The following is a 12,515-nucleotide window of genomic DNA, read 5'->3' as shown; positions in this document are numbered from 1 at the left end:
CCTGATTCTACTGAGAACCTGTGGAGCAACATTTAGTCAAATTGACTGTTTGGATGTTTGCGTTGTATTATTATGTTATTCCCTCATCAAATACATACTTGGATATTTGAGAAATCCTTAAATCTCCCATGGCAACCTTCCAGCTGTGCAAAACACCTGGGTGGACCTAGCCGCGCCTTCGAGTTTCTGAGATTCTGTGCTTTTGCCTCACAGAGCAGCTCTCCCCCCGCGAGTTCCTCAACTCGGCTCCTTCAGACTAGCGGCAGCAGCAATTAGGAAACACCTGATGGAGCTGAGCATCTGCTGAGCTCAGTACATGAGCTGCTTCTCAGTGCAACGCTGGTAAAAACATTGGTAAAGGGTTAATAGAGGAGCCATGTTGTGATGACCTCCTGAAGGCGGAGTTTTAGAAAGAGCAGAAGTTTTTACAGAGAGGCATTAAATTATAAAGTAAAATTTATTGCAAGTCACATTTGATACACGTAGCATTTTTGTAACGTCTGAAGGTAACATAGTTACTTGATTGTGCCTGGAAAACACGATACTGCCCCTTTGAAAAGAAAGTTGTCAGATTAACAATCCGCACAACGTGATTTCATCAAAGCGTCGACTTTGATTTCATCAAAGCGTCGACCCGTCAGGATTTGGCCCGGAAGCTGATATCAACATGATGCACCAAGGCTAACTACAAAAGACCAAAATGTGAATATTAATTCTTCACACGAACTCGATGTCAATCTGTAAAAAAGGGAATTTTTGTTTGACGTTTCTAAAAATATATATTACTGAGCTCCTATATACCACGGACACAGAAGAAAGAAAAATAAATAAATAAATCTAACACGGTTTGCGAAAAACAAACTTTCTGTCAACATTTGACCATTTGAAGTGTTTTCCTCTGGAGGATCTTTTCGCTCCCTTTCATTTCACTTTGTCATGTGCTGTGACAGTTGCCACCTGCCTGTTGAGCACTTTGCGTCAGACGCAGCCACTTTGTCATTGCTGAGCCACAATGCTTCTGCTGTCTGACATTCTGATGGGAGGTGGTAGTTTTTTTTTTTTTCTTCTTCTCTTTTTGGCGTTTTTGCATCTTTGCCTCCTTGTGAGTAATTGGTAAATTTGTGATTTTCTTCATTCACAGATTGCTTTCTGAACAATGCAACACAGAGTTCAGATAACATTGGATGACTGATTGTGTTGCACTAAGTCCACCTGTGGCGTCAGAGAGAGGAGCAGCACACAAAACATACCTCTGGCTGCGCGTGGACGGCCTTTTAAGACTTATTTCCTTCGAAGGCCTTTAGCTAAATAAATGCTTCACGCCTTTTTAGAGAGAATCCAATCCAAAGTTCACGGTTGCTGTGGCGCGATTGCCTCCATAAAGTTTACGAACCTCACTCGTTTTATCTCATAGATTACATGTCCAGGTTTGGTATTTTGTAATCCACGTCTACAGATGTCCTACTGACACTTCCTGTTTTGCAAAAGTGTTCAAAACTCTTGAGCTGGTTTTATGAGGCAATCAGAGACGATAAAAACAAAGTTGCGCGCAACAGTGAAGATGTCGCGTTTGTTTTGTGAAACTTTTGAATCAGAATCTGAAAAGTGCGGCATGCTTTTGGCGCCAGTGCTTTGCAAAACTGCACACAGCGGTGAGTCTTTTCCGGTATGTCTCTGCTAACGTTAGCAGGAACCAGTCAGGGTGGATTAAAAGAACCAGAAAAGGCTTTCCACATCAGATTAAGACCTGGACTTTAAATAGGCCATTCCATTCAATTGCATCTCTGGCTTTATGCTTCATGTTGTTTTACCCCTGGGAGAATAAACCTCGACCTCGAGCTGAACTCTCTTTAATTTCCAAAATGAGCTTCTAAATAGTTTTTTTTAAAGGTTTTTTCAATTTGGTAACCAAATACAGAGATATTAAAGGCTGACTTATTTACAGCGAGTTAAGATTTTAATGAAGGATTCTGCAGTTAAGTTTAAAAATTATCTTTGAAAAGATACCATACAGTTTATTTTTATTTGTATATAAATTACCAATTGTATCAAAATGCTTGGGTATGAATGTTTATTTGATGTGTTTTATTACTGTTGTTCAGGGATTGTAGACATTGTCGCGCTCCAACGAAACCTGAAAGAACAAGTGTACTTTAATTGCTTGGAGAGCTGTTCAATAAAGTACGGTGAAAAACACCGGAAATTGCTTCGTCTTCAAAATAAAAGCGCAACATTTCTCACACCATTTCTGTCCAAATGAAAGTATCTCGGTTTGTCTTTTTTTTTCTTTAATAAATAAAATAAAACAATAGTCCTTTGTGAGGGAAATTAAAAAGCTTTCCACTTGAATTTGGTATCTTTGGACGTCTGTTTAACACTGTTAGTACAGTGAGAGCTTTACTCAGACATTATGAGCGGATCCTGGTTTCACTAGACGATCGACTTGACACTGGTGACAAAATCAGCTGTGCGCGCCGTGGTACCCGCACATCCCGTTGATAACTGGGAGTCAACGAGGGAGAGAGAGAACACCTAGTGGATCTACAGGCATTATAATCATAACACAACTGGAAAAGGAAAAAGAAAAACATCTTCCAGGGAAAAAGGGGGAGTTCTGTATTCCACAGAGGGGGGTAAAAATGGGACATTTGGGGGGTTCATCCAGTCTCCGGTCTCCAGTCAGCTCCACATTAAAGTGGAGCGGAACTCTCGGACGCGCCGCCGGACCTCTGCTGCGCCTCGGCGCGCTCCGCGAAGCATCAGCCCCACAATGAGAGCAGCTCGGCTCTAACTATGGGCGCGCACATCCTGGAGTCCAACTCCAGCGCCAACCTGACGCCCGCGGTGTCCGAGGCTGGGATCGTGCTGCCGGGCTACCTGGTGGTGATCTTCTCGGTCCTCATGGTGACTCTGGTGATCGTGGTGGTGGCCGGGAACGCGCTGGTCATCATGGCTTTTATCGTGGATAAAACCCTGAGGAATCAGAGCAACTACTTCTTTCTGAACCTCGCCATCTCCGATTTTCTCGTGGGTAAGTTGGCACTCTCGGGAGAATATCTCTTATTTATAAAGTGCTTATATTTTATTTTCTCCTCGCTAGTGCTTATTACGCACGATCCGACACGTATTCTGACACATAAATTGGAGTGTTTTTCTCTTCTAAATGTGGTCTTTCTCATTATTCACGGGCATTTTTACGCACCGAGGAGCATAATTGTATTTTTTAAATCATTATTATAGTAGTTGGCCGCTCACGTTCCTTTCTATAGGTAAATACTTCATCTGAGGGTAATTAACAAATTTGCTGGGAGAAACTGTCCGAAATCTGCACCTAATTTTTTTAAACTGCCACATGTAATAAAACGGCTGGCACCCAGACGGTGCAGAGGTGGGAATGTTAATGATTTGGAGGGGTTGAATCATCATGCGGTATATCTTTTGTATGTGTGTGGGTGTGTGTGTGTTCCAGGTGCTTTCTGCATCCCAGTGTACATCCCCTACAACCTGACTGGCAGGTGGATGCTGGGGAAGGGGCTCTGCAAAGTCTGGCTGGTCATGGACTACCTGCTCTGCTCCGCCTCCGTCTTCAACATCGTCCTCATTAGTTATGACCGCTTCCTGTCAGTCACCAGGGCAGTAAGTACAGCCTGTGAAGATGCTCATTTCTACACACAGACACACGCACGCACGCACGCACGCACGCACGCACACACACACACACACACACACACACACATATCAGAGTCACATTTAGTTCAAAGAAGGTGTCATTTCCCCCCCAAAGGCACATTTTGGTGCAAGATGTCACCGACTTCCCCTGCTGCCCTCAAGGTTTTTTTTTTTTTTATTCTTTATTATATGAGTTCATGTCTCCACGTGTTTCTCCACATGTTGGCTCTGTAATTATCTGTCTTTTGATTATTCAGATCAATAATTACTTGAGCAAATCGTTTGGCTTCCAGTTGAGTTTTAGCAACAAAGTCGTTTCTGCCTGCAGTGAAGACAGTTTTAGTTTCAAAACTGCAATATTTCCCATGATCCCAGCTACTAGTTTCAATGTCTTTGAAAACCAGCATGATCAAATTCATTTTGGCTGCTTTATGTGATGCTGCTGTTTTACCCCACCTGTTGCTGTGAACTGCTGGTCAGAAGGCGTAAATTAGTTCTCTATGCTTAGAGAGAAAAAAAAAAATCAATTTGGAGCATTAAAAAGCTCTGCTCTGCCCCTCCCCTATCTGTTGCTGTGCTGATGCTCGGCTGGAGAAGGCTCTGGCATTTCTCCATTTGTGGAAAACAGTCCATTTTACAAGAAACTAAACGAGCATCACTCGTTGATTTCATCTGAATAATGGTTGCTTTCTGTTTGAAATGAAAGCCGTTTCATCAGGTTGTGATTTTCATCCCTTTTTAAAATGTCAGGTAAAAATACTGAAATCACGTTTTTCGTACTTAAACGTGTCGTAGCAGAAGACCCTCGTGACAGTCTATGTCCTATCGATGGCTCCTAAAGAATGTTCTGGCATTTGTAAATCCACAACCGGCTCCAGTTTATCATGAAAACAAGGAAAATATCGTTTCCAGGTGCAGCAAATTCTAATGCTGCAGATTATTTGCATGCTATCTAAGAGAGCTCTGTTCTCAGAAGACATCCACTCTTTAAACGCCCATATTTTTTTTGACCAGATCAGCTGCACGTGCTAATGCGCACTTAACCAAATCTGCTGTCCTTGCTACTCCACATCTCTTCTCAGTCTGGGTGATTTGCTGTATCTTCATTCCTCTGGATGTGCAGGAAGTGGAGCCACATTAAAAGAACGTTTCAACATCAAGTCAGGTCCTGCTGCAGTGGATTTCTCTGGTTTCTTTGGGAGATAAATTCAGATTTTCTGGTCCAGAAGGATGAACCTCTTGGCTAAAGACCAAAGATGATCTTCCACCAGTTTGAGCCAACTCCAACATCAAGAGCATCATAACATTTTATGAGGACGCTACATTATGAAATCTTAAACCGTCATCACATTTGTATCGATTGCAGCTCAGCGAAGCCCAAAGTTCTAAATTATAATAGGATAATGTGGGCCATTAATGATCTTCCTGTAGGAAATGCATACTGGAAATGTATCCAGTCAGAATAATCTCTGAATAGAAACTAAAACACGTGAGATTCCACAAAGATTTGCTCATTTAAAAGACTAATATTTTTTAGCCTTTTGCTCTGCTTTTCATTTTTTTTAATCGAATAAAACCAGGTCCCTTCTGCTCTCAGTACGAGTTTAACCAGGACGGTCCTTAGTGACACACAGCCTCCAGCCTCCATTTCATGTGTAAATTATCATCAAATTCCCTTTAAATAATCGGCCAATGCAAAGATGATAAGGGCATAAGGGTTAATTTAAATCCCGTTTGCTTAAACCACTCTGATTTCTTTTTTTTTTATATTGGAGTTGTTTTAAAGACAATCCACATTAAAAGACACCAAGAGAGTTATTCATCCGGGGTGGGATTAAATGCTCCTCAATAATTTAACAGAAAGCCTATTTAAAAAATCTTTTAAATCAGCCCCTTTAAGTGGGTAAATTAAATTTTCTTTTAATTTTCTACTGATCAAAGAATCAAAGTGAAAAACAAAAACTGCAGAAAGCTAAATTCCCTTTCCTGGAGCCTCGACTCTTGGGTTAAACTCAGCTGTCGATGTAGTAAAACCTGCTGACGATGAAACGACACGGTTCACGTTTCTGAGGCGTCGCTGTCATTTCAGAGCCGCCGATTCGCTACTGGTGGATCACAGGCAGAGTTTGGTTACTCAGATGATGTCACAGTTATGTAATGCAGCAGTCAGGAAGTATTTCGTACGGTGGGCGTAGAATCAGGTTGGAGAGGAAGCAGCAGGGAGGGCTTTGTGGAAGTCAGTTTCATGGATGGTGGACACACGATTAATTTGGGAATAAAACCATTAAAACCCACGTTGTAGGCTTGTTCTTCCTGCTTAGTTATTCTTAGCAATTTCCTTTAAAAAACCTGCGTCTTGTAAGGTCAATTATCAATGAACAAAGAGGTCTTTTTGATTTAAAAAAAAAAATGTTTTGTGGAGCTACTATAATAAATTTACTCTCTCACAATCTTTTTCTTTTTCGTTTGATAAATCATTTAATTTCGCAGCACAGCAAAATTTTGATCTCGTGTTGACTGGTGGCTCTCAAAAAGGCCGTGATGAAATCTCATCTCCTCGGCGTTCATTTCGAATCTGCGGGGAGCGTTATCTCTTTCATTTACCGCTGAAGTGTCTTTGCTTTTGTAGTGAACAACTCAAGATCCAGGCCAGCTCCAATTAGGGGCCGATCTCAAAGAGGCGCCGTGTCATTATCAGCTTTTCTTTTCTCCTCAACTTGGTCTTTAGCCACATCAACAGCAGCAGCAACATCCCCAGCTGTTGCAATGTACTGAAGCAGTTTGATAAAAAATAAAATAAAATAAAGAAATAACAGGAGAACAAAAAGACTTGAAGAATAGTGAATAGAGGAGCCCTTCTGAATGATGGTGAGGAGGTGAAGCTAAATGAGAGAGAGCAGAAAGGAAGAGCGAGGGGAAACCAGATGTCTCTTTCACAGCCATGTTCCATCAGTGAATGTGGCTCTCAGCCCAACATTCCCCTGCTCTGTTTGGCTTCAGTGACACACCGTGGAGTAAGTGCGTCATGAGTGGGTTTTATTTACAGCATCCCTCCCTGGCTCTACCAGAGCAACAATAAGGGCTTCATCCTGAAGAAGAAACCAGCGTTTTCTTTTTCTTTTTTCTTTTTCAGGCTGTTGCCACCGAAGCAGCTGTGCCTGATTGTTAGTCACAGAAACACATGTATTATGGAGCAGAGTTTGTGTTGTGAGGGCATCACTGGTAAATCACACTCTGTGCCTCTCCTCTCCTTGCAGGTCAAATACAGAGCGCAGAAGAACATCACACGCCAGGCGGTGTTGAAGATGGGGGCGGTCTGGTTGCTGGCGTTCCTCCTCTACGGCCCCGCCATCATCTTCTGGGAGGCCATCGTGGGCCAGAGCGTAGTCCCGGCCCACGAGTGCTACGCAGAGTTTTACTTCACTTGGTACTTCCTGCTCAGCGCGTCGACCTTCGAGTTCTTCACGCCGTTCGTGTCGGTGGCCTTCTTCAACCTCAGCATCTACCTTAACATCCACCGGAGGAACAAGTGCGGCAACGGCGGTGCCGAGGACGAGGCCAAGCCGCAGAGAAAACCCAGGAAGTACAGAGACGGCGCGGGGGCCTGGTCCGTGTTTTTTGTCAAGACTCGGAAGGTGACCTCCAGCGAGCCTGCTGCCATCTCGGCGGTCATAGAGGACGATGACATTCTGTCGCCCTCCTCCAGCGGCTGCCCCGACACCAGTCAGATTTTTGTGCAGAGGGAGAAGTTCTCTCCTCACCGGAAAAACTCCAGGCTGTTTCAGCACACGGCTTCCTGCATGGCGCCGGGCCGGAGAACTCCCGGATCCCGCCTTTCCCGAGACAAAAAGATCGCCAAGTCGTTGGCCATCATTGTCTGTATTTTTGGGATATGCTGGGCTCCGTACACTCTGCTCATGATCATCCGCGCCGCCTGTGGCGGCGAATGTGTGGCGCACTACTGGTACGAGATCACGTTCTGGCTCCTGTGGCTGAACTCGGCCATCAACCCGTTCCTGTACCCTTTGTGCCACAGCAGCTTCCGACGAGCTTTCTCAAAGATACTGTGTCCCAAGAGGCAGTCGGTGCAGCCTCAAATTGAGGTTCAATCTTGCTAGATGAACTCAGCTGCACAGCCATATTTGAAGAATGCAGTTCGTGTTTGACGGTCATACGCTGTAAAAACTCATACAATGTTCTTCCATGAAAAAAAGGTTTCAAACCAAGAAGATGTGTTTGCATTTAAAGGGATAGTTTGGCATAGGTTGGATCTTACCCTTATAAGAGGCAGGTGTGTGTCGTTTCCACTGGTGGGTGATGTGGACTTTAAATTTTCTCACAATATTTTGTGATACTATTGCGATAACGATAAAAGGTATCACAGGTCACTGCGTAGCTGTGACTGCATGACACAGCAATTTTAGTTCCACAATGCAAACACTGCTTTTGAAAAAACATTTTTAATGAGCTTCTTTAGGATACCAGTCACTAAACGTCACACAATAACTGCTTAATTTCTTCAAATTTATCAATGTTTGTTGACTCTCTCATCGGACAAACAGTATAGAAAATAGTAAAATTAGCAATTTGACAATAGCCACAGCTTGGGTTTTTTTTTCTTAACCATCATTAATTGGAATTTGTCATGACGACAAAATCAAAATTCTTATAAATAATTTATTGTGGTGAAAGACAAACGATGCGCTAAATGCACACCTCTTGTCATATTGCGAAGAAAGGCTAACAGCTAATTTGACCCACTTGCTATTTTAGGTGAAGTTACCAATTTAAAACAACTCAAACCAAAAACAACATTTCAACAGGATACTGCACAGGATTAGTGGATATTGTATGTGTATATTTTATTAGGAGAACATTGGTTGCTGTTTGATTAACTGAGCATTTTATGTGTAATTAAGCTAAAGTTATGTTAGCATAAGCTGCTGGCTGTTTCCCTTCTCACCAGCTACGTTCTGTCCGTTTGGTTTTTTGCCTGCCGAGGGGAAAGTAACGTTTTGGATTATCTGTCTGGCTGCTTTGTGCAACTACTGTATATTACAACAGTCTCAACTTTATGTAACTGTGCAGAGTAACGACGACATTGCCTATAGCTCAGAAAATGGCACCAAACCTAAGGTTGATATCGGCTAATACCGTGTTGTATCCCATGGAGAAGAACTGATTTTAGTTTGAGCTCTTTTAACTCCTCAAAATCAACCGAGCTGTGTCGTTATTTGTAACAGTTTCCTTTCCCGTGATGGAAAAAAGTCAAATTGAAACAACTGTGTCGAGAACTGGATTCTTCATCGCAAAGAAAGTTAGTAAAGCGCGACTGCTTTATTGCTATTATTTTTGTCTTTCCTTCCCGAACTGCCTCAACTTTTTTTAATGACAAATCTTTATTCAAAGGGAAAGAAACTGTTGCGAACAACAACCTTGCTTCGTTTCAAGGCACCCAAGCTATCCCTTTAAGCGAGAATTGTCAGGACACATTTGACAGCAATACGACGATGCAAAACAGTCTAGAACATGTTTGTAATGACAGAGCAGTGGAGTGCGAGTCCCACTGAATCTGCATCAGTAGGTATAATTCCTCTTGATGAGAGTGCCCTCAAGAGCCAGTGTCACATCTTTTATTTAAGCGCCGTAAAACGTTGGTTTCAAGATGTATGTAAACCTTCACTGTAACTAGATTGAGATGGATTAATGTGGCTTGGGCTTCGGGGTCTTAATGTGCTAAAAGCTGTGAGGTGATGATTTATGTAGCCAGGTAGTCGGTGATTACCATCATTTAGTCCAGTTTATTACATTAGGCCTCCTGTACGGCACATAAAAAAAATGATAAATTAGTGTCTGTCTGAATAGAAGCAACCAGAAAGACTTAAACGTCGTCTTTTTTTTTTTTTAAGATGGAAAACCACTTAAATCTCATGTGTGTCCGGCTAATAAGAAATAAGGACTTAGTGGTTTTTTAATGATTTAAAACTGACTGCACATGCTGTCCTTTTTCCATTTTCTTCTCGAATCCATAGAAGAGAAATCTCTAGCATATGCCTTCAAAAAGCCAATTCAAGCTTTTCATCGTGCAGCAATAGAATCACTAATGCTCAAGTCCTCAAACATCAAAGCACAAGAAGAACCGACTGCTGGCTGTCTTTTCTATCACTCGTCTTATGTTGCCTACACAACGTTTATATTTAAATGAAGCTGTTGTTGATGTTAATAATGTCATGATGAAATGGAAAACCAAGATTAAACCCTTTGTTCACTCAGACCTGTTCAAGACAAACCTAAATGTCAGCTCCTGCTCGGTGACTCGTGTCTGGGGACTGCGGGATGTTTTGCTCTGATATAGAACGTGTGGCTCTCTGGACCTAATAGACGGTGACTCATCTTGAAGTTTTGTCTGTTTTGGTGAGTAATAAGGAATCGTTTGTGTGTGATCTGTTGGTTTTTCTCTAAATCTGGTCAGAAGTTAACAGACAATCATTGTGGTTGTAAATATCATCTTCATTTTGAGCTTTTAGTGGTTTAAACGATTTCAGCTTTAAGGTTGGGAACGTCAAGCATTTCTTGAGAACAAGTGGTATTTAATCCACACAGTTGAGTCCGTGTTTGTTTTTACTCCAGCCAGATTGAGGTAATCTTTTAAAAAATACCAACATTTTTCTTTTGACGCAGTACCAACGTTTCGAAGCATCCTGCAGGCCTTTAGGGCGCTCCTTCATGTCCATGTATGGTCAGAGTCCCAACTCAAATCAACTGGAGAATCTGTAGACGACGCTACAGATTAGGGTGATGGCAAGGAGGTCTTTCAACCTCATCACCAAAGATAAATGGTCAAATTGCCAAAATAAACATCCATAAAGTTGCTCGGCAACTATCAACTATAATTTTCACATCACATTTTTAAATCACGTAATAAAATTGGATTTTCTAATATTGTTTTGTGTTTGTAGAAATGTTTGTCATTCCACAGCAGACATCTTGAATGAAAATATTATTTTTTTTCCATCCAGCATGTACAAGGGTATTCACATTCACTTTTGGTACAATTTGATTAAATGTCCCTTATCATCCACATGCCTTTTGGTTCCCACCAACAAACTTCGTTTATGGTTATTTGAGCACCGTTTCCAGCGGTATTGCTAGAGTTTTCACAAGTTTTGACACGCCTGGCTTTTATTTCCTTCAGGTTCCTAACAAAGCTGAGGTGAAGACTTGATGTGACCTGTTTTAGCCATCCCTAACTCATTTTGACGCATGTTTGGGATCATCGTCCTACTAAAACGACCAAACTGAGTCGACGTTTCTACAGTCCAGTCTTGATGTCAAACAGGATTTAAAGATAAAGATGCACTTTTTTTGTCTTTCTCCTCAGTCCAGGCTCTTTTTGTAACCACTGTGGGCAAAACAGTCCTACAGCATGAGGCCGGTATTGTGCAGGGCGGTACTGTATTCTCTTTCCACCTCACCTAGAGGCCTAGTAGCTCATTCTTAGTGTTTCTCTGATCATAAAACTTTTCTCTAGGAGCTCAGTTCTATCGACCCTCTTTGGAGCAATGGTTTATTTTCTGGTCAGCATATTCTCTCTCACTCCATGGCAACATAAAGGTTGTTTCACTCCTGCTGCCTTTCCACTGTTTATAGATTATGACAAACTTGAGCTGGATATTTCTTTTTTATCTGTTGGTGACATTTTGTACAATATTTATTAAAACTTGATCACATATGGGTCTTCCAACATACCAATGATCCCAAACAAACAATCTGGTCTTAGAACTGTTAAAGTAGGCGAACATTTAGCTTTTGATGGGCCTTTTCAATATCTGGACACACACTCTACTGAAAAAACAACCAGTTGAAATTAATTGCTAATCTAGATTATTTCCATGCAAAAATTTTGCAAGAAGCTTCAGAAAATATGCAATTTATTGATTGTTTCTTTGCTGTGACAATACCTATTGGGAACAAATGCTATCCTGGCTGCTAGAAAGTTTTTTTTTTTTTTTTTTTTTTAATTTGTGGGCTGAGTGAAAGAACAATCCAATCCTGTCTGCTTATGCTAAACAGATTACTCTATTAACCCTAGTTTGGAGTTTGCTCCGTTGGTAAGACGATGTCTGCCAATAGTTCCTGAGTCTCATCTCGATGCTGTTTTGCACTGTGATTTCTTCCGGTGATAACAAACCTTTTTTTCCCCCCACACCGTCGCACCGCTGCCTCCACCAGCTGCTGTTTGGCTTCGGAAGAGAGGATTTGGACATAATCAACTTTGTTGTTCAACATAAAAATGCATTTTCTTACAAATCCGTAACACCCTTTCCGATTTTCAAGCTCTATTCCCAAATCTGTGTTGGGAATAGAGAAATAATCAACCAAATTAAAATTCACTCACTTTTTGTGCTTTAGTTATTTAATTAAACCTGCATTTATACATGTTTTCCTCAGTTTATGACGCCGTAGAGATTTTAATCTTTTAATTTTAATATTCCTGTTTATAAATGTCACCGAAGCTGTTTGGTGGGTAATCATTTCATTCTGAAAATGAAAATGCTTTATGCAACCTTGAGAGAGCAAAATTAACATGAAACATTCATATTATAGAGGAGAGAATGGAGAATTTTGACCCTGAATATCCAATTCACTAAAGAACATCTGGATCAACTTTCATGCTCCATTTGTTCAAAAGGCTTCATATTTTAAATAACTCATATTTAAAATGTATCATCTGTCTGGGTCTGCCTGCGGCCTTTATCGGACTTGATGATTGTGTTGCCGTCTCTGGACTTTTTATTTATTATGCAAACGTTGTCGGGGATGGGAAATTCTTCATATTCATACTA

General features: G+C 41.4%; 1 protein-coding gene across 2 annotated transcripts; it reads left to right on the top strand.

Annotated features, from left to right (window-relative positions):
* Nucleotides 1–406: 406 nt before the first annotated feature.
* Nucleotides 407–11,049, top strand: LOC103463815 (histamine H3 receptor). Of its 2 annotated transcripts, XR_001776573.1 has the most exons (4): nucleotides 407–3,031; nucleotides 3,470–3,636; nucleotides 6,927–10,083; nucleotides 10,351–11,049. XR_001776573.1 is itself a non-coding variant. In XM_008407419.2 (3 exons), exons 1-3 carry the CDS (start codon nucleotides 2,794–2,796, stop codon nucleotides 7,785–7,787), a joined length of 1,266 nt encoding a protein of 421 aa, XP_008405641.1. In that variant the 5' UTR covers nucleotides 407–2,793; the 3' UTR covers nucleotides 7,788–11,049. The 2 variants fall into 2 exon arrangements, 1 of the variants encoding a protein (XP_008405641.1); XM_008407419.2 differs by having other exon boundaries at nucleotides 6,927–11,049.
* Nucleotides 11,050–12,515: the final 1,466 nt, after the last annotated feature.

The sequence above is a fragment of the Poecilia reticulata genome, linkage group LG4, assembly GCF_000633615.1.
Source record: "Poecilia reticulata strain Guanapo linkage group LG4, Guppy_female_1.0+MT, whole genome shotgun sequence".
Lineage (NCBI taxonomy): Eukaryota > Metazoa > Chordata > Actinopteri > Cyprinodontiformes > Poeciliidae > Poecilia > Poecilia reticulata.
This window is presented reverse-complemented; position numbering and strand designations above follow the sequence as displayed.

Coding starts and splice junctions, on each gene's coding strand:
- LOC103463815 (XM_008407419.2), top strand. CDS start 2,794: ATGGGCGCGCACATCCTGGAGTCCAACTCCAGCGCCAACCTGACGCCC. Junction 3,032..3,469: donor CATCTCCGATTTTCTCGTGG/GTAAGTTGGCAC, acceptor TGTGTGTTCCAG/GTGCTTTCTGCATCCCAGTG. Junction 3,637..6,926: donor TCCTGTCAGTCACCAGGGCA/GTAAGTACAGCC, acceptor CTCTCCTTGCAG/GTCAAATACAGAGCGCAGAA.